Source organism: Meriones unguiculatus, chromosome 11 (genome assembly GCF_030254825.1).
Source record: "Meriones unguiculatus strain TT.TT164.6M chromosome 11, Bangor_MerUng_6.1, whole genome shotgun sequence".
Lineage (NCBI taxonomy): Eukaryota > Metazoa > Chordata > Mammalia > Rodentia > Muridae > Meriones > Meriones unguiculatus.
Window position 1 is genome coordinate 48,572,124 of NC_083359.1, and position 21,692 is coordinate 48,593,815.

The 21,692-nt window shown below is 45.0% G+C and overlaps 1 protein-coding gene and 1 non-coding gene across 6 annotated transcripts in view; both read right to left on the bottom strand.

Annotated features, from left to right (window-relative positions):
- Zc3h7a (zinc finger CCCH-type containing 7A) overlaps nucleotides 1-12,646 on the bottom strand; it is a 40,131-nt gene extending 27,485 nt beyond the window's left edge. For 2 of the 5 annotated variants that reach the window (XM_021654089.2, XM_021654087.2), the window contains exons 1-2: nucleotides 12,515-12,646; nucleotides 864-965 (exon numbers count right to left, since the gene is read on the bottom strand). In XM_021654089.2, the coding sequence (XP_021509764.1) occupies nucleotides 864-931 (68 nt within the window). In that variant the 5' untranslated portion in view covers nucleotides 932-965; nucleotides 12,515-12,646. Of the gene's footprint in view, nucleotides 1-863; nucleotides 966-6,345; nucleotides 6,480-11,754; nucleotides 12,019-12,289; nucleotides 12,310-12,514 lie in introns of those variants that run through there. The other 3 variants (XM_060364185.1, XM_021654088.2, XM_060364184.1) reach the window with 3 other exon arrangements.
- Nucleotides 4,206-4,365, bottom strand: LOC132646597 (U1 spliceosomal RNA). Its single transcript, XR_009584860.1, has one exon. It is a non-coding gene; the product is annotated as a U1 spliceosomal RNA (small nuclear RNA).
- Nucleotides 12,647-21,692: the final 9,046 nt, after the last annotated feature.

The following is a 21,692-nucleotide window of genomic DNA, read 5'->3' on the forward strand; positions in this document are numbered from 1 at the left end:
TTTCTTTTCCTGAGACAAGGTTTCTCTGGCTGTTTTGGAACTTACTCTTGTAGACCAAGCTGGGCTTGAAACTCAGAGATCCAACCACCTATGCCTCAATTAAAGGCATGTGCCACCACTACTCAGCTTTTTTTTTTTAAAGACAGGGTCTCATATAACCCAGATTGGCCTCAAACTCTTGATTCTCCTGCCACTAGCTCCCCAGTGCAGGAATTACAGACAAGTACTGTGATTTTAGGCACCAGCCACCACAGAAGGTGTTATTATTGCTTAAGTCCAACACTTCTTTTGAATCTACTCCTTTTAACAATAGTACAGGACTATTGACAATTTCTGATCTGATTAATTGACCAACAATGTTTCCTTTCCAGAAAGAAAAAAGATGCCCTTCTGTTCTGGACATGTTCCCCAGGAAAAGCTGTCACTGGTGCTGTTCCTAACATAATGTCTGAAGCAAAAGCCCTCTTTACTGCAGATGTTCATTCCAGATGTTTAACTTACCAGAATGCTTCTTATGGGAACCCAGCCCAATGCTTTAATCTAATTTAGGGAAAGAGGCTGCAACATCAGGGCTTTAGCCCTAAAATCCAGTGATAAGAAGTACATAAAAACATCCAAAAGGATAAGGAAAAAAGTGCTAGCAGGGAAATGTGTTCTCTCTCAACCTTGCTAGGTATGGTGGCTCATGCCTTAGAGATGAAGGCAGGAGGATTCCTAGGAGTGTGAGGCTTTCTGGGGATACAGTGTGAGATTCTACCTCAAAACAGAATAATACAAGCCTGGAAAAAAGCAAGAGTCCTCTGCCTTTCCACACATGTGGACTCTATAATAAGCACACTGGCCATGAGGTGTCAAGCTCTTACTGGATGAACTGTAGACCTTCCTTAATGTTGTGTTGCCTCTTTCTTCTCTCCTCGGACACACTGGACATGTTACCCCGCACATCCACTTGCTAAATGAGCAATCTGCAAAGAAACAAGGCACAAAATTAGGGTAGCTGCCAGCAATTCTTGATCCCCATTAAAACACCCAACTCTAGGCCCTTCACTGTGACCAGAACATACCCATCTCCAAATGTTCTGGACACTGAGGAGCCCATTAGGCCTTTCTCTGGGGTCCCTGTGGTCTTGTGTCCACAGCATACTATTATCACGCTGTACATGAGTCTGCCAATCTTATATACTACTCCTAACTAGTCTCCACACAGTCATCTCCCTTCCTCATACAGGTTTTGTTTCTTCCTGTCAAACCACATGCATGAATTGTCACAAGAACAATCTCAGCCTTGTTTACCTTCTGGAAGATCTCTAGAAATGAACACTTGGCATCCGCCTGCCTCAGAGAGACCTGACTTCCTAGTATGCAGAGCCAGGGCTACTGAGCTAGCCTTTACTGAGAGTCCAGACAGCTCTAAATATGGTGAATTCATGTTACTGCTATCTGTCCCTCTGGGCAGCCTGCATGGAGTAGTCCCAGCAAGTTAAAGAGAACCCTGAGAAGGGACCTGAAATCAAGGATGGATTTCTGGAGGTTGGTGAGATGGCTCAGTGAGTAAGAGAATCAACTGACCTTCTAGGACTTGGAATCAAATCCCAGCACCTACAATGGCAGCTCACAACCATCTGTGACTCTAGTTCCAGGTACTCTCATGCCTTTTTCTAAGGTGTACAAGGACGATTGTGCAGGTAAAACACCCACACACATAAAATTTTAAAATATGAATTCCCTACTGGATATGGTGGTGCTGCATGCCTTTAATCCTAGCACTCTGGAGGCAGAGACAGGCAGACCTCTATGAGTTCAAGGCCAGCCTTGTCTACAACCAGGAAAGCCAAGGTTATACTGAGAAATCCTGTCTTGATTAAATAAATAAACAAATAAATAAGATTCCCTGATCCCTAAGCAAGATTCTCAGCCTTAACATCTAATGGCTACTCGTTTGTAGGGCGTCTTCCACATTGTTGGAGGTTAGCAATCTATCTACCATCTGTGGCAATCAAATATATCTCCAGATATTGCCAAACATCCCTGGGGGCCCAGTATGGGAAGGGGCCTCCAATCACCCTCGGCTGAGAACAAAGATGTGCAATGAGCAAAGTATCTTAGCATACAACTTGTGTGTTCAGACCTGAGACAGCACAAAAATCTCACCCATCCTTCCAGCTGGCAGCTAGAATGTCCTGGTTTCACTATTGCTTTCACTAATGACCACTGAAATGTCAATTTGAGATATACAGAATTGGAGGTTGACTGGCATGCATCCTTTGGTCTTCCTAACACTATCAAGTGCTAAGAACTTGTATTTGATACTGCAAAGGTGGTACTCAAAAAAAGACATCTACCACTTGCTCTCAAATATTTCCCCATGGCCTGGTGGCAAACACAGAGCAATTACCAGGACAACCAGGGCTCCACCCTGTCTCAAGAAAATAAAATCAAATAAAAAATAACAATCAAATACTTTTCTAACTTAGAAGAGGGGAATCAGGATGAAAAGGCAGAACACTAATAACTGTGAGTGGTACGTTCAGGAATTCACTTTCATGTCTTTGAAAATTTCCAGAATGAGCCTTTAAAAATCAGTGACCCTGGGGAGTGAAAAGATGGTGCAGTGGTTAAGAGCACTAGCTGCTCTTCCAAAAAACCCAGGCTCAAGTCACATGTTGACTCACAACTGTCTCTAATTCCAGTTCCAGGGGATGCAAAACACTCAAGCAGATATACAACCAATACATATAAAATAAAAATAAATAATTTTAAAACAACAAACTTTTAAAAAAGAAAGAAAACACTTGCCGCACTGCCTCTGAGGCTTTCCTTAGACAACCATAAGGTTTTCTCTCTCTTTCACTTGAATTGGACCAATTCCCTTACTTGCTTTTTATGTGTAGGGAATGTGGTACAGAGTGCAGAGGCTGGATCCAAGACCTCACATGGGCTAAACATGGAGTCTACCACTAGACTACATCACAAGCCCTATCAGGACTGAATTAGAGTCAGAACCTTACTGTCTCAGTGAGAACTCATGCCTAGGAAGCTCAAGACCCAGGAATCAATCACCAAGCACTGTGAGGGCGGAGGGAAGTGTTAGAGGAAGAGGAGAAGGGGAGGAGCTAGATAGATGGCTCTGTGGTTAAAGCCCTTAAGAGTAAGTGTACACTGCTCCTGCAGAGGACCTGAGTTCAGTCACCTGCACCCATATCCAATGACCCACAACCTCCTGGAACAATAGCTACAGAGGATCCAATGCTCTCTTCTGGCCTCTTAGAGTACTTGAACACAAGTGGCATACACATATACAGATACACACACACAAAAAATAAAACAAATGAATAAATAAAAATAAAATCTTTAGCTGGCAGTGGCACACACCTTCAATCCCCACTCAGGAGGCAGAAGGAGGAGGATCTCCGTGAGTTCAGTTCGAGGCCAGCCTGGTCTACAAAGCTAGATCTAGAACAGTGAAGGCCACACACACACACAAAACCGTCTCAAAAATCCAAAAAGAAAAACCAAAATAAATAAATAACTATGGGCTGGAGAAATGGCTCAGTGGTTAAGAGCACTGTCTGCTCTTCCAGAGGTCCTGAGTTCAATTCCCAGCAACCACATGGTGGCTCACAACCATCTACACCCTCTACTGCACTCTTACAGCACTAATATGCATAAAGTAAATAAATAAATAAAATCCTTAAAAATAAATAAATAAATAGCTATAGCTATAACTTTACTTGGAAAATAACCCTACCTCCCACCTCCATTTTTTGTTTGTTTGTTTGTTTTTGTTTTTTTGAGACAGGTCTGCTTAGCCTGGGCTGTCCTGGACTAGTTTTGTAGACCAGGCTGGCCTTGAATTTACAGAGAGTGCCTGCCTCTGCCTCCCCCGAGGGCTGGGATTACAGACATGCAACACCTCTCCAGGTACTTGACCTTAACTTTAAAGAGAATGTTTTTATGGGTTTTTCCTTTTCCTCTTCTCCTTCTTTCCTTCTTCTTTTTTTTTTTTTTTTTTTGTTTTGTTTTGTTTTTCTTTTTCTTTTCATCCTATTTTGAGACAAGGTTTCTCTGTGTAGCCCTGACTGTCCTGAATTCACTCTGTAGAACAGACTGGCCTTGAATTCACTAAGATCCACCTGCCTCTGTTTCTCAAGGGCTGAGATTAAAGGTGTGCACTACTTTGTCAAGCTGAAAATATTTTTTTCTTTACAGGAAGAACACAAATACAATCCCCCATCACCACAAATTACGAAGTTGTATTTCCCGAATTTGGAAAATCTCAGGAGTCAACACAGCCCAAATGCAACAATGACCATCAACTGGGAAAACCACCATCTTGATCATGGTATCTTCCCTGCAGGTAAGTAGGCGAAACGTTTAAAAAAAAAACGTTTAAAAAAAAGCGACAGTCACTTGCTCACACAGAGCAAAAGCTATGCTACTTTTGCTCACTTTTTTACTTCTTCCTCACCTTCCCTCATGGCCTTTCCTAAGCCCTACCTCACTGGCCACTGTACCTTCACAGCCTGAAGCTCTATCTTCACCTGTCCTTCCCTTGGGCAAGCACCCTGGGCTTCATCTGTACTCTCTTCCCTAGAAGACCTCCAGATGTCAATGACACCCAGCTAGACCTCGACTACTGACCATACCCCATCCATCTCTGGGAGTTGCAGATGGCTCTCTGGCCTTGACAGTTCCACATAAGTGTCACAGAGATGTCTTGAATTGTTTATAAGGCACTATCATAGTAAAAAGGAATATCTCCTTCCCAACAATACTGTCACATTGACTCACCTCATTTGTCTTCCCCAGAAGCAACCAAGCAATCACTGTTTCCAGTCTCTTGTGGATCCTGCCTAAGATACCCTATAAAAAACCCTTTATCTACACCAGACCTGGTGGCACACACTTATACTCCAAACATTCAGAGAAGTAGAAAGTGTTTCAGGCCATTCTTAGCTATATAGTGCATTCTGGTTAACTTGGGCTATGTGAGACCCTGTCTCAAAGAAACAAAACAAAATAGCAACAACAAAATTTGTCTCAATTTAGGTGCTACGAATTAGAACCTCTAGACAAAACAGCATAGAATAACACATGCATGTGCATATACACAACCACAAGAGTGCTAACAGAAAGCCAGCACAGTATGAATGGGCAACAGTCTATCGCTTTTCTTACTTGTAATGTGTTTGTCACCAGAGAGAGAAGGGTAAAAGGTTCATGGGACTCTAAATACTCCCTTTGTAATTTCCTTGAGTCTATAATTATCTTTAAATTAAAAACTATTTTGTACATGGGTTTTTTTGGTTCACACTAAGGCTATTAACATGTTGTACACTTGGCCTTTTGCACTATGCACCAAATCTCACGGCATTCAGTATCTACCCACACATACCATACACAATGCTCCAGGATTAGCTTGTACCACAATGTACCCAAAGCCCTGGAACACACATCCTGCTGGTAACAACCTTGCAAGTTCACCAGAAACACAGAGCATTGCATAAATGTGTCAGCATCTCTCATCTAGGTAGAATAAAGGGCATGGCTGTACCACTGCCCATCACCAATCAGAAGAGCTCCTGTGCCAGCACTCCACTAGGGAACTGAGTGTTCACCTTTATCAACCAGGGAGGGGAAAAGCAGTATAGAACATGCTGAGAGCTCGGGACCTTCCACACTTCCACTGCCTGCGCCTCCTCCACGAAACATTTCCCAGCTGAGCCTCACTACTACAGAAACTCTTGATTGAGACAAAACACCTAAGATACACATTATGATACCGTCAGAATGTCTCCCAATTTTATGTCAGTTTTTTTTTTTTTTTTTTACTTTGTCCTCGCTCGGACTTTCCACAGGGAGAATTTTATTTCTCAGTATCTGAAATCATCAATACTTTCCGTTGTGTCTTCTGGAGTAATAAATTTGTGTGTCATCTATGCAGAGGCCATGCTAATCTTGGCATTATTATAATTTTAGTGCATGTGCTTTTGAAGCAAGTACCAGAGTCTGACATACTCAAAAATACAGTCATTCTGAAATTACAAAATAATTTTTAAATGTTTTCTTCAAGTATTTATTATTAAACAAACAAACAAACAAACAAACTCTGATGATCTAAGGACTGGAGTAATGGCTCAAAAGTTAAGAGCAATGGCTGCTTTTCCAAATAACCCTGGTTTTATTCACAGTACCCAAGCAGCCAGTTTACAACCACCTGTACCTTCAAATCTAGAGCATCCAATGCCTTCTTGTGGCCTCTGCAGGTACTACATACACATGGTGCACAGATAGGCATACACACAAAACATGTAAAATAAAAAAAAAAAAAAGAAAAGTACTTGCCTTGCAAACATGGGGACCTGAGTTTGACTCCCAGTACCCACATTAATGTCAGGTCCAGGAATGAGTAGCTGTAATGCCAGTGCTGGTAAGGCAGACAGAGGATGATCCCTGGGGCCTGCTGGCTAGCCAGTCTAGCCTAGTAAAAAAACAGGGTAACAGGGCTATGGAGATGGCTCTGCAGTGAAGAGCACTGATTTCTCTGCCAGAGGACCTGGGTTCAATTCCCAACACCCACATGGATCCTCTAGAACTGGAGTTACAGACAATTGTGAGCTACCATGTGAAAGCTGGGAACCAAAGCTGGGTCCTCTCCAAGAATAGCAAGGGCTCTTAACTGCAGAGGTAATTACCCACCAAGTTTTCTTCCCAAACCTAGCCAGACCCCACCCAGAAACTCAGCGTACACTGTTCTTTCATTCACAATCCTACATTCTAGCAACTCTGAACACCCACCAAAGACACCATCAGATCATGAGAACACATGCAGAGAACCCCAAGCCTCTAAGACCTCCTCCCATCCACTTCCCACAGGAAGCTAAGAGGAAGGTTCTTGTAATAACACAATTTAGGAGTTGGGAGTGGTGACACACTTCTGTTGTCCTAGCTATTCCGAGGACAAGATTATCAGGAGTTCAAGGTCAGTCTGGGCTTTAAAAAAAGATCACATCTCAAAAAATCAAAACAAACAAAACTTACCCAACAACTTCATTACCCCTTCTTCCGGGTGAAGTTCATCAGTGCCTTTCTAAGGTACTTTTAAAAGAAACTTTGCTTCCTTGCTAAGACTAAAGGAGCCTACTTTCCCATTCCCTGCACACCACTCCTCCTCCAGGCCACATAGGATTTCTGTGTGTTGTATGACTGGCTGGAGCACATTCTACTCAAAGGCACTGTGCTAGTAGCATATTCTACTCAAAGGCACTGTGCTAGCTGTTCTCTCGGCCCACAATCTACACTTCAGTCTCCCACAGAGCTGGCTACTTTTCATCCTGAAGTCTTGGAACCTTCCCTTATCACCTTAAATTGCAACAATGCCCACCTTAACCTCTATTACTCACTTAAACAGGACCTGTCTCTTGGTATTGACTATATGAACAGCATATAGAACTAGGTCACTAAGTAGTTGGATGGAAGAATGAACGAAGTAGCCAAGTGAAAGAATGCTTCATGAAAAGTCCAGAAATGAGGTGGAACTCTGTAGAACTGTTCACAAACAAACTGTTCACAAAGAATGAGCTGGACATGTGGTTCACATCTTAGTCCGAGCACCTAGGAGACAGGAGGAGGATGGAGAGCTCCAGGCTAGTCTGGGCTGCAGAAGAAACCCTTGTCTATAAACAAGCAATTGAGGAAGCAAGCAAACAAATAAAGCAACAGAAGAAAGGAGGGTCCAAACAGGAAATGACTGGTGCAACACACACCAGCTATGGTGGGACTCTACCTCTAACCACCTGGAAGAGCAAGATGGGGATTAAAGCACTAGATTAAGAAACAGATATAGACAGCCACGAACCTAAAACCATAAGGGAGTATGACAATGCACTTCCTACACCAACACTTCTCCTCGATTAAGAAGAAATTGAGGGAGGGCTGTTAGCCATACACTTTCAATCAGGAAACTCAGTTAAAGTAGGTATTAGTTTTGTTAACTCTAACAAGCTGGATACTCTGATCTCTTTCAGAGACCAACTGTCTTAAAATTTGTTATTTGCCTGGAAGGAAGTTATGTGAGGAGGAGAAAAATCGCCCTGGATCCCCATTCTAATCTCCTGTTCAGTCAGTGTCCCTTAGGTGAAAGGCATTGTCCTTCAGTCTAGTACAAGCCCAGTATAGTGAAATTCACGACCTTTCACCTTTCACAGCATGGGGAGAAACCAGCTTCCATGAGCAGATTCAGAAAGGTGAGATGTTACTGTCCATACTGAGACAGAAGCAGCAGCTGACACCCTCTCTGGACACAGCTGTGCCAAGTGCTCTACCGGAAGTAAGTCATCTGCTCTCAGTGCTGTGAGGGAACACAAAGAAGGAGCCCTGGACACAGGACTGGCCCCAGACCACAGAGCTAGCTTTCAAAGCCAGCCTGACTCCTGTGCAGCTCACTATTCTTCAAGTGCCCCAGGCTCCTGGAGGAGGACCAGAACCTGCCTCAGGTGGCCTGGGCTCAGACACAGAAGGGCACTGGACGGTCACTCAAGAGGAATGGAATAAACATGCTATGCACACATGTACACACAGAGACATACTCAAAGGGAATGGTTTAAAGCATCTTTGGTCAACCTGAGGGGCCAAAAAGCACTCCCAAGAAAACTGCTCCATGGACTATGGTTGGCCAAACATATTCAGATACAAATAGTAATGTAAAGCAACCTTCTTTACAGACACAGATGGACTATCAGGTGGCCCTGGTTCAACTATCATTATGAATCTGGCAAAATATTTTGGATGTGGATATGATCATGATACAAGATATAGGGGTGGAGAGATGGCTCAGTGGTTAAGAGCACTGTCTGCTCTTCCAAGGGACCTGGTTCAACTCCCAGCACTCACAAGGCAGTTCACAACTGTCCATAAGCAGTTCCAAGTGGTCTGACACCCTCAAGCCAATGCACATAAAATAAATTATTTTTTAAAAAAGATAAAAGATACATGTGTATGAAATTGTCAAAACATAAAAAATATTTTAAAGGGTACATGAAAAAGTGGTCCATTATTATTATATTTTTGCTTTAAAAAAAGTATCCCAAGGGGATGTGACATGTATGTGAGCCTCTGTTCCACAGCACACACATGTAAGTCAGATAACAACTTTATGGTGTCAGTTCTCTCCTTCCACCTTTATGTGGGTTCTGGGGATTGAACTCAAGTCTTCAGGTTTGCACAGCAAGCACCTTTATCCACTGAGCCATCTCACTGCCCAAGTATCCCTAGTTTCAGTTAAAAATTTTAATTGTAATTCTCTCCTCAGACTTAAGCCTTCCCATAAGCCAAATTTAAAACAACAACCAAGACAGAGGGTGGTGATGCACACCTTTAATCCCAGTACTTGGGAGGCAAAGGCAGGCAAATTGCTGTGAGTTTGAGGCTAGCCTAGTCTACAGAGTGAGTTCCAGGATAGTCAGGGCTAGACAAGAAACCCTGTCTTGAAAAAAAACAAAACAAAACAAAACAAAACCAAGTGGTTCAAGTAATGTTACAGTGGACCTTCTCTTGCCACAGTGTACACAAGCTAATTCTTCACTTATCCAGCTGGGGGCAAGAGGGCAAATGCCACACCCTGCCTGCTGCAATCCAGGTAGACAAACCCTGCTAAACAGCTTCTCCCTTCCTGAAACAGCTTCTCCCTTCCCTGAAAAGGCATCTCTTTTCTGTAACAGCTTCTCCCTTCCCTGAGACAGTTTCTCTCTTTCTGAGAGAGCTCCCTTTCCTGAAAACTAGAGGAGGCTACACCAAACAGCACCAGAAAGGTAACCCCTTATTTGGGCTAATTCCTCCCTTCCCTCCCCCCACCCACAAGAACAAGACATTCCAGATTCTGTAAAGGGAAACAGCCTCCAGCCAGACATGGCAACTGATGAGGAACCCTGTATTTTACATACAAACATGGGATTATTCAACAGAAGAGATTTCATTAAGCTAATTTGCCTAAGTCACCACAGTTGTTACTCGGATCCTCAGGAGGCCCTTCCAGCTCAAGGGCTGAGATTTCTTGCCTTGTCAACAGACATGTCTGAGCAACATCACAGCGGCCCCTCAATACCCCCATCCCATGGTTCATATACTTTCATAATGTTATGAAATTAACTAGACAACACATCGCTAAACTTGTAGAATTAAATAGCAAATTTGCAGATTTCTTATTATGGCAAAACCTGGTAAGGTTAAGTAACCTCATTTTTTTAACATCAATGAAATTACTTAGAAAGCAATGAGAGGGTGACAAGATGGCTGGTTAAGTAATTACTGTTGGGCCTGATGACCCTATTTTAATGCCCAGCTCACATAGTGGACAGTACTTAAAAAAATAAAATAAAACTAAAAAAGTGTGGGTGGGTGTGTATGTGTGTAGAGAAAGCTCGAACAACTTTTACTTCATTTGTAAACACCTCAGAAGTTTGTTGGAATAGTTCTGTTGTTTGCTGTTTGAGATGAGACCTCACTCTGTCACCTAGGCTCTTCTGAAACTCCTGGGCTCAAAGGCCTCCTCTCACTTCACTATGACAAGTGGCTAAGTCTACAGGTGCAGGCCTAGGCACCCAGCTGACACCCCAAGATGTATACGCATTTCACTTGAAGATCATGGAGAAAAATGTGGGTTTGCTGAGACAAAACACACAAAGGTATTAGATAAAAGTTTCCTCACGTGGTATTGTCTAGAAAACCCATTCTAAACTATATGTAACAAGAGAGTAGACAATGTTTTTGATTTCTCTTAACTAGCAATTCAAACTATTTCCAAAGTTGACTGCCTATCAACCAACCTCTCCACTTATAAATGGATTTAACATGCTCAAATCAGCAGGTTTCAATAATCAGTCAATCTTAACAACTAAAGGCCTCATGTCTGACAAATGAATACTGTTACTAACAGATCTGGAAATGACAATGGAAGAGGTGTAGTTCTGAATATAACTCCCAGCCAAAAGTCCCAAGAACACAAAGCAGTTGTCCCAGTTCATCGGGAGGACACTAAATCAACCTGCTCTTTGCACAATACCCCTCTCCAAATATTGACAATATTCAGCCTCAACAGCTCAATGTGATTCCCAATTGCAGCTCACCTTGCTAGTCCAACAGCAGAAAACGGACAGAGAAAACTGTTCATGACCCCACCCCCAATCCCACTACACAAGCAACTGAGGGTGAAAAGAACCTTCGATTCCTTAAGAACCTCCTGGAAAAGAAGCCACTTCCAGAAGAGCAGAAAAAGAGCAGATGGCAGGGGCTTCCAGCCCCTCCCCATTCCAACGCTCCAGTTGAGCGTTGTCCAATCGAAGCAGGATGCCAACCGTAAGTGCCATTTTAAATTACCAAGTGGCCATACTAAAACAGTAAAGAGAAAACCAGATTGTTTTTAATCTAACGTGGCCACAACAGGTATCACCGCAACCACCTCTTGCTAAACACACACTGATTCAAGCGTAAGAGTTTACCAGAGAGATCTTTTCGTTCTTTTTTTTTTTTTTATCCCAAACTAAATCTTTCAAATTAGACTTTAAAACTGAAACCAGAGCTGGGTGAGGGTGGCGCACGCCTTTAATTCCCAGCATTCGGCAGCGCGGATCTCTGAGCTCGAGTCCAGCCTGGTCTACAGAGCGAGTCCCAGGTCAGCCAAGGCTACAAAGAGAAACCCTGTCTCGAAAAAAAATAAAAAAAGAAAGAAAAGAAATAAAATTGAAGCCAGACGTGTACCTCAAGTCTTGCCACATTCGAGCGCTCGACGGCCCCACGTGACCAGTGGCCACCTTGGTGGACAGCGCAGGTCTAGTTTCACCAGCCGCCCTCGGTCTTAAATACTCAACACTGTGAACCCTCTCTGACCCCTTAACAACTAGGGTCTCGAAGACGCCCAGTCCCGGAATAAATTCACCCTATCAGGGCGCAGGCAACACCCCGTGGGCCCAGCCAGGACCTTCCAGCCTGACCACACCCCTGCGCTGACCACCCCTTAACCGGAAATTCCCGCTAATGGGAACTGACAGGTCTCCATTCTTTAAGGGTGGGGAAGAAAAACCGAGAACCCCCGTACGGTCTCCGAACTCCCGCCGAGCACCGGAAACCAGTCGCTACCCCTACGCGGGGTGGGCCGCGCGAAACACCCGCAGGGGCGAACCCGACACCGGCGAGCGCGCACTCAGCAGGCATCGTGCGCGCCCCCAAACAGAGACACTTATTAACACGGATCCCCGCGCCCACCCGCACCGGGAGAAACGAAATGCTGAACCACCAAAACCGAGTGCGCGGATGTCAGCCAGGCTATCCGGGTGGCAGGCGCCGCCGCGCGTGCCCGGCTTACGACCCCCGAGGATTCCGGGCAGCCGGCTTCCGGGGTCCGCGCCCCTCCCCCGCCTGGAGTCCGTTAACGGCCGCGCGTTAACACGAGGCGGCGGCGGCGCGCGCGGCCGGGAAAGCGCCACCCTCACCGCGGCGCCCGCGCACCCCCCGTCCTCACCTGCGGGGCTGCAGCCGGGACGCCGGCGGCGCGGGGCGCGGAGGGAACCGAGGGCTCTGCGTTCACCGCTCTAGCGCTCAGTCTCGCTGCTTCCCTGGACGACCCGCGGCAGCTGGCGGCCCGCGACGCTCGGGGCGGCGCCCCCTGGCGGCGGGAGGCCTCGCGCGCCGCCCCGCAAACGCCGCCATTGGCTGCTCTGCCAGCGTCAGGCCCGGGATGGAGGCGCCACGTCGGGGCCTCGGGGCTGCGGAAGCCACCGCGATAGGCGGAAGCCGGAGCGGCTACGCGGAAGGGGGTGAGCTGCCGCAGGCCGGTGAACCCAGCGTCTGCCGCGTATCCCACGCTGGTTGGGGACCTGAGCAAGACTGAGAGGCGACCTAGCTTCCCTAGCACCGGGGTATCACTTTGCCCGGAATCTGTTCCCCGAAGTAACTTAGCCCGTGCGTCCTACTCTGCGCCCGGTCACCGTTGGCATCACCCTGAAAACAGCCATTCGGCCGTGTCAAATGAATGGCAGGCATAGGGACCGCGTGGAACAGGGAGGTGACCTAAACTCATTCGGCCGCCAGGGTATCACTCTCTCCGGAAACTATTCTCATCATTCCCTATACCGTGAGTTCTGCTCTACGCGCAATCACTATTTTTATCATCTTGAAAAGATGCGCTGGTCTTACAAATGAATGGTAGGCATGGATCTCGGAGCTAACGCTGGCTTCATAGTCATTCTGATTCTCCCTGGCTTTTAGGTCTCAACTTAAATGTCGCTGCATTCACCTGTGTTTCAGCATTGTGGAAGACTGGTGACCTTCCGCGACCACAGATGCAGAGTGGGAGTGTTGATCCACAAGCCTGAGAGACCAAAAAAAAAAAAAAAAAAAAAAAAAAAATACAGAGCAGGGAGTATGAGAGTCTGCTTTAAAGGGAAGACTTCGGAGATGTGATATCCATTAAAAAGAGTGCTTTCAGACAGGGGATAGCAGGAAGAGTGTCTTCAAGCTGGAGAGTGATCCAAGGGATCCTGAAGTTGAGTAGCTGAGGGACTGGGAAGACCAAAGTGGGGGCTTTGTGTATTTGTAAAGAACTCTAAAAGTGGAGGAGGGAGTTGTTTGTAGAGAGCTCGAAGAGAATGGTGGGGCATGCCAGCTTTCAGGAGGCAGAGGCAAGCTCTGTGAATTCGAGGCCAGCCTGCTCTACAAATCAAGTCCAGGATAGCCAAGGACAGAGAAACCCTGTCTCGAAAAACCAAAAAAGAAAAGAGAATGCTCAAAGAGGGCGAGCCACTACATGAAATTTGGAATGATGGAAATTCCAAGCTCTAATTTACAGCTTGAGGAAGTTTCTCCATGTTCTTGTGTATGTGTATATGACAAGCAGAAACGTGAAAAGGGGAGCTGGGTATAGTGGTGAAAGCTTGTAATCCCAGGCAGATCTCTACAGGACAGATGGTCTACAGATGGTCTACAGGACAGCCGAGGCTACACAAAGAAACTCTCGAATTAGAAGGAAAGAAAAGTGAAAGGGGCTGAGGATGTAGCTTAGTTGGCAAAGTCTTTGCCTAACATACACACTCTTGGGTTGATTTCCAGCACCAAATTGGGTGTGATGGCACACCCTGTAATAGCAGCATGGAGTGGGCAGGGAGATCAGGAGTTCCAGGTCTTTGCCTATGAAGCAAGAGATAGCCAGGTACAGGACCACAGGGACAGAGGAAAAACCTTAAACCAGAAGAACCTGATGGGGCCCAGAGTGCTACTGTAAAACCCAGGAAGTTGGCAGTATTGTGCCAGTTCAAAGCGAAACTTGAGATTTTATGAATTTCCTGTTGTTACTGTAACAAAGGACTATTTTTGTTGCCTTTAAAACAACCTAAACTTAAGAGTTCTAGAGGACCAGAATCTGCAATAGGTAGGTATCTTACTTGGCTGAAGTCTGGATGCTGACAAGGCTTGTTTCTTGTGGAAACTCTACTAAAGAGCCCTTGCCTTTTTAGCTCCCAGAGGCCTTGCACTACTAAGCTTTACCCTTCCTCCATCTCCAGCAGCATTTCCCCTTCTGCATCTCTTTGACCAAGGTCGCATCCCCACACCTCCTCTGATTCTTCTGCTTTCCCTCATGAGCACCCTGGTGATTGCACTTGAACCAGGTGGACAATCCAGGGTGGTCCTGGATCATGCATGGAGATTCCCAGTGACTTTCCAGTGAAATAGCAACAATCACAGCTTCCTGGGGATAGAGGGTAGATAGATTTGGGAACCCATCATATGTACTGTAGGTAGTAAAGTAAAAAGAGGGCTGAGCAAGAATGGACCTTTTCTAGCCTAGGAAAATACTATGTGACCTAAGAGTTTCTGCTTTCTCTGCATTCTATAACAGTGAAAGAAATGGGCTGGAGAGATGGATGGTTCAGAGGTTAGGCGCACTTGCTGGCTGTTTGAAAGTCCTGAGTTCAATTCCCAGCAACCACATGGTGGCTTACAACTATTTATAAATGAGATCTGGTGCCCCCTTCTGGCCTGCAGGTGTACATGCAGGCAAAACACTATACATAATAAATCTTTTTAAAAAAATAGTGTATGAAAGTTTTATTTCTTTTCTGGGTGCTGCACCAAATAGGTGCATTTCCTGAGGAACTGTTTTATGTCTCTGCCTCTCAAGTGCTGGCATTAAAAGTGCATCACCATACTCACCCTTACTCTGTTTTCTATCCTCTGGTACCTTACACAGGCCTGGGAAACATACTGTCAATATTATGATCTCTGTTAGTTTCAGGCCAGCCTGGTCTATGTAGAGAGTTTCATCCAAGGCCATAGAGTAGACCCTGTCTCAAAACAACATAAATTGTCCACATGCTGAATGCCTGAACATCAGTCTATACCTGTAACTAAACACAAGCCAACCATTAGTCGATATATAAGAAACAGAATCTGTTAACAAAATCACAAATGTTCAATTTTATCTATATGGACTCGGGAGCCAGAGGCTGGGGTGAAAGCCTGCTAACTCAGGCAGAGAAAGCACCCAGCTGACCTTCATACTCAGCCAACATCCCAGAAGAAACAAGCTCCTCTATGCCATCTTAAACATCCTTCAACTTAATGTGGTTTTTGTTTTTTGTTTTTTTTTTTTTTGGTTTTTCAAGATGCTCTTAAGTAGCCTCTTTCCTGTTCTCATGAGAGTTGGGTGTATCCTGTCTCTGACTCATTCTGTCAGATCTTTTTCTGATTTTTCACTTTGCCCTTTAATTAGACATCACTTTCAAATATGGCTGCTTCCTTCCATAAACTAGCTTTCATTGTTTGAGAATAAAGGTGTGTATTAATGGTGTGTCTGTATTCCATTTCAGCCAGATCATTCTGTAATCCAGAGTATGTCTGCATTTCAGCTGGATCACATAGACCTAGAAGGTTTTGGATGTGATCCGAGTAGCCATGTTGCTGGATTAAAATTCCTCTACATTTTTTCACATTTTTTAGGGAAGGAAAGGGTTTATTTACTTCAGCCTACACGTTACAGTCCTTCCCAAAGGAAGTCAAAGCAGGAACTCAAGAACAAAAGCAGAGACCAGGAAGAAATGCATCTCAGTAACTTACTCCTAGGCTCATGTTCAGCTACCTTATTTTATTATTATTACATTTTTTTCCTTATTTTTAAATTTCTTATCTATTTTGATCATTTTTTCCCTTCCCTAAGACTTCCCAGATACAAAAGATGGAATTTTTGTTTTGTTTTCAAGACAGGGTAGCCTTGGCTGTCCTGAAACTACCTCTAGACCAGGCTGGCCTCAAACTCAGAGATCCATCTGCCTCTGCCTTCCAAGTGCTGGGATCAAAGGTATGTACCACCACCCGGCAGGGTGGAATTTTTATTTATTGATGAAGAGTCTATTATATAGGCCTAGCTGGCCTGGAACTTGCTATATAGACCAGGCTGATCTCCAATTCACAAAGATCTGCCTGCCTCTCCCTTCCACATTCTAGAAATAAAGGCCTGTGCTACAAATCATTGGTAGCCACATTTTTTCATTTTTCTTTGCAGCAATTTTTAACATTTTACTAATGTACATGTGTGCATGTATAGATATATAAGTCCCTTGAGGATCGAGAGTGGCCAGGAATGTCCTGCAGACTAATGAGTTTAGTTGCCTTTTCCAGGTTATGGAGACACAAGCAGCCAAGCTGCACTCTACAGGAAAAAAAAAAAAAGCCCAAGATCAGGCCACAAAATTCCACCAATTCCTGAGTTTAAATCCCACCAACCCTGAGCTTACCCCAAGGTCAGACCACCCTGGAAAATTCCAGACCCTCCCCCTCCCCTGAAACCCTATATAAAGCCTGCCTCCTGCTCAGCTCTTTGCTCTTTCTCACCTGAGCAGAGAGCACCACCTCTTGTGTCTTTTCCACAAACCTCTTGTGTGAGGTTTGTTGTGCAGTGTGACTGTGGTATTCCTCGGCTCCTGGCTTGCCTGGATACCTTTCCCCCAGAGCTGTAACACTAACATGCATGCATACATGTATGGGTGCTTGAGTAGGCCAAAGGTGGATGACTTTTCCCTGGAGCTGGATTTAGAGGTTGTGAGAATCCTGACATGGGTGCTGGAACAGCGCTCCAGTCCTCAGGAAGAACAGCAAGTGCTCTTAACCACTGAGCCTTTCTCCAGTACCGGACAAGTTTTATTTTGAGAGAGGGTCTCACTAAGTTGCTCAGACTTTTTGCTTTTTTTTTTTTTAATAATAAGTAGCTCTGACTGTCCTAGAACTATGTAGACCAGACTGGCCTCCAACTCAAAGAGATATGCCTGCCTCTGCCTCTCAAATGCTGGAATTAAATGTGTGCCACCACCACCCAGCCTTGGGCTGTGATATATATCACTTTGTGGTCCAGGCAGGCCTTGAACTTTGATGCTCTTACATGAACCTTCTGAGTAGCTGGGAGTATGCCACCAGGCCCAGCTGCCAGTAATTCATGGTATTAGTATCGTTGGTTTTTGTGGAGGTGGTTGTAGTTTCTGAGTAGCACTACAAGAGCTATTAAAGCAGGACAGCACAGGAACAGTCAAAATGGTAGTTCCTGGGTTCCCTAGTAAGGGGGACAAGGATTATTTCTGACATGAACTCAATGACTGGCTCACTGATCTCCTCCTTGCTCCCTCCCCCCCCCCCCCCCAGGAAGGAGCAGCCTTGCTAGGCCACAGATAAGGTCATTGCAGCCAGTCCTGAAGATACCTGATAAGCCGGGGTCAGATGGGAGGGGAGGTGGATCTTCCCTATCAGTGGACTTGGAAGGAGCCAGGGAGAAGATGAGGGAGGGTGGGATTAGGACAGAAAGAGGGAGGGGGCTACAGCTGGGATACAAGTGAATGACCTGTGATTAAAATAAAATTTAAAAAAAAAGCTTAAAGTAAAAAAAAAAAAAAAAATGGTAGCTCCTGTCATGGCAGTGATGCCTCCTCAGCTTCTTGACATCATGAGATGCTACCTCAGGAGTTGTGCGCAATATCTGTTCTTTCCCACCTCAGTGGCCTGCCACAGCAGAAGTTGTCCGCACTGGAAGCATCTGCTCCCTAGTCTATGTTGGCTATTCATGCTGACTCAAGCTGTAGGGAAAGGTCTCCCTTCTGTGGACTCCCATTGTAAACTTTGTAAACCCTCAAGGGAAAAAAGTGGCCAGGCCCCTGCCTGAGGAGCTCCTGCAGTCAGGCCTTCTTCCCCAGACCTCTCTAATGCTATAACAGCGTTTCCAGACTCTGTAACTGTCACAAAAGTAATCTCTAGCCCCTCAATAGGACCCATCTCAGATTATAATTTTTAGTGCAATATTTAAACAAAAACCCACCAACCCTTGAGCTTCCCCAACATCTGGACTTGAAATCCCACCCATCCTCACCCTGGAAATCTCTGCCCTAGAAATCCTGTATAAAACCTGTCTGCTCAGTTCCCTGTTGCCTTCTCCCAGGAGCAGAGACAGCCACTCCTGGATTTGTCCCTCCTCTTCCTGGAGTTGTTCTTTCAATAAATCTCTTTTAAGAGATTTGCTACCTGATATTACTCTCTCGTTGGAAAAAAAAAGAAGTGAAAAAGGAATGGGGCTGAGGCTTCTGAGTTTCTCAGGTCAGCTGGGGATACCATCCCCTGGGAGCTGCAACTTCTCTGCTGAGGAGGCCTCCTCACAGAGCTGTGTGGCTCCTGGGCCTCCATGTCTCAGGATTCCCTTCCACTGGGACACTGTCCCACCCCAGAGCTGTGTGTTTCCTGGGCTCCTGAGTCCCAGAATACCTTTCCATCTGAACAGGAAGGACAACAGAGTCCTAGTGTTCAATCCTCAGTAAAGGGGAAGAAAAGAAAATACTTAAAACCCAGCACTTAGCTGCCTTTAGTCTTAGCACTAGGGAGGCAGAGGCAGGTATCTAAGTTCTTCACCTGAGGACCTCCAACTGCCAGGTTTAACCCACAGAACACTAACTGCCCTAGTGGTTGGACCCAGCCTCCACCTTACAGAGTAAAAAGCCCAAACTCTGGACTTAAAAACCCACCAGGCCACACCCTGGGAAACTCCACCCTGGAAAGCTCTGCCCCCAACAAAGCTGTATAAACCCCATTTTCAGTTCTCTGCTGCTGCTTGCCAAAGCAAAGGCAGCCACCCTCCTGGGGTTATCCCTCCCAACACTTTTCTTGTGTGATGTTTGTTGTGTGGTGTGACTTACTAGTATTCCTTGGCTCCCAGCTTCCAGGATACCTTTCCATCTGAGCTGTAACACAAGGCAGCTCTACATGAGTGCAAGGCTGACCTAGTCAGTCAAAGGGAGTTCTACAAAGGTCTACAAAGGCCTACAAAGGACAGACAGGACTACACAGAGAAACCCTGTCTTGAAAAAAACAAAGCAAAAAGCCAAACCAAAGCAAACACCAGCACTCAGATGGTGAAGGCAGGAAGAACAATAGTTCAAGATCATCCCCAGCTGAATAACAAGTTTAAGGCCCTCCTGGACTATATGTAAAGTCCTCATTAGTTCAAACTGCAATCAATCACAAGGTCAAGCAAGTGGCAAACCATGTTTTTCCCTAGAGGCATACAATCATTTAATTGAATGAGAGCAGCAAACAATAAGTAATCAGGTGTGCTCACTCCTATCCAGTACACCTAGGAGGAACATGAAAACACATTCCAAAAAGTTCCATGTTTTGAAGAAACTGAGGTCAGAAGGCTCTTCTTGGAGTGTTCACACAAGCACTCAGTATTCTCACATGACTCCATTCTTGGACAGTGTTCCAAGTAGCACACACTTTTAAATCCCAGCACTCAGGAGGCACAGGCAGATGGATCTCTGTGAGGCCAGACTACACAGAGAAAACCTGTCTTGAAAAACAAAAAAAATTCATAAAGCGAAATCTGAGTTATTATAACACATTACACATTTTACAAGCAGTAGAGAGGGGATAAATCTCTTTAATTAGGGGGTGTCATAGTATGTGCATGTGAAAAGCAGGTGCCATTGGAGGGTGGAAGTGTCAGATCCCCCATAGTTGGAAATAAGGGTGCATGTGAATCATCCCATATGGGTGCTGGGAATTTGAGTAGTATGCAGGAAGCACTGGGCTCAGTTCCCAGCATCACATAAAAGCAGACATTTGGCATATGACTGTAATCCTAGCATATGGGAGGTAGAGGCATGAAGATGAAGAGTTCAAGATTGTCTTTAGCTTCACAGAATGTTAGGCCAAACTAGACTACATAAGACCCACAAACCATACAGAGATATAGGGTGGGATAGGCTCTGGAAGGCAGAAAACCCAAATGGAATATTGCAGATCAAATGTGTAAAAGTTCAAAGAATATAGGAAAGAGGGAACTTCAAGAAAATAAGTAACTTAACCAGCTTCAACATTAAAATATTAAAAGTGTTTGGGGTGGGGAATGAGGGCTTTTGTACAGTCTCTGGGAGCCCTGGAAACTTCTGATACGTGTTTGCAGACAGTCCAGCTGTGCACCTCAGTTTGCCTTCAGCTTTGCAGCCCTGCCTCAGCCTCCCAAACGCAGATAATGCTAGCCCGTAAGACTGTGGTGATTTTTCCTCTTCACTTGTTCTGTTCTGGGAATTGAGCTTCAAACCTCCCACATGCTAGGAGTGTGCCCTACCGCTGAGCCCAGGCAGCTTTCTAGTCATTTCTGAGTTTCAAATTCAGGACCTCAGGTTTGGGAGGCAATTGCTTTCGGTTTCACCTGCTGAGCCATCTTGCTAGCCCATATTGATTTTTAAAAAGATTCATCTATTTTTATTTTATGTGTATGAGTATTTTGCATTTATTTTTGTAAGTACATCATGTGTGCATGCAGTGTCTGTGGAGGCTAGAAGAGGGTGTGAGATCCCCTGAAACTGGAGTTGCAAACAGTTGTAAGCCATCAAATGCTGGATGCTGGGAATTGTACCTAGGACCTCTTGCAAGAGCAGCAAGGGTTCTTAACCATTAAGTTGTCTCTCCGGCTCCATACTGACTTTTTTTTATATGTATGTGTAAGTATGGATGCCCACAGGAGCCAGAAGAAAGCACTTGATTCCCTGACGTTGGATTTACAAGTGATTGTGAACTCCCACCACAGGGATGGATGGTCCTCTGGAAAAGCCGTAATCACTCTTAGCTGTTGAGCTGCCTATTTGGCCCTACAATACTTACTTTTATTTACCTGTATGTATGTGTCTATATTTGTGCATGTGCATGTGTGTGGGAGTGTCAATGGAGGCCTGAAGAGCTCATTAGAGCCCCTGAAGCCAGAGCTACAGGTAATTGTTATGGGGAGTGGAGGAAGTTCTGAATGTGAGAATTTTTGAGTGAATGGACGCTCAGAGGGGTGACAAAACCTTCCTCTGTTCCATTTGCTCATATTGATAGTATGTGCAGATAGTGTCCACCATAGATTTCATCTGCTCCTCTACAGTCATGTCCTTCCAAGATTAACTAAACTTGTGTCCTTGTTCAGCTGTATGTAATAACCCTGCCTCCCTGTTTAACTATATAATAAATATGCTGAGTTTCCAGGGTGTGGCGTTTCCTCCTCAGAGAGCCCAGACCTCCTGATCCTAGCCTTCCTGTGTTTTTACGTGTTTGTCTTTTCTTCATTCCCTCCATACCCCAATCCCGGAAGCAATACTGGATGGCATGTAGGTTGTGATTTATCTGACATG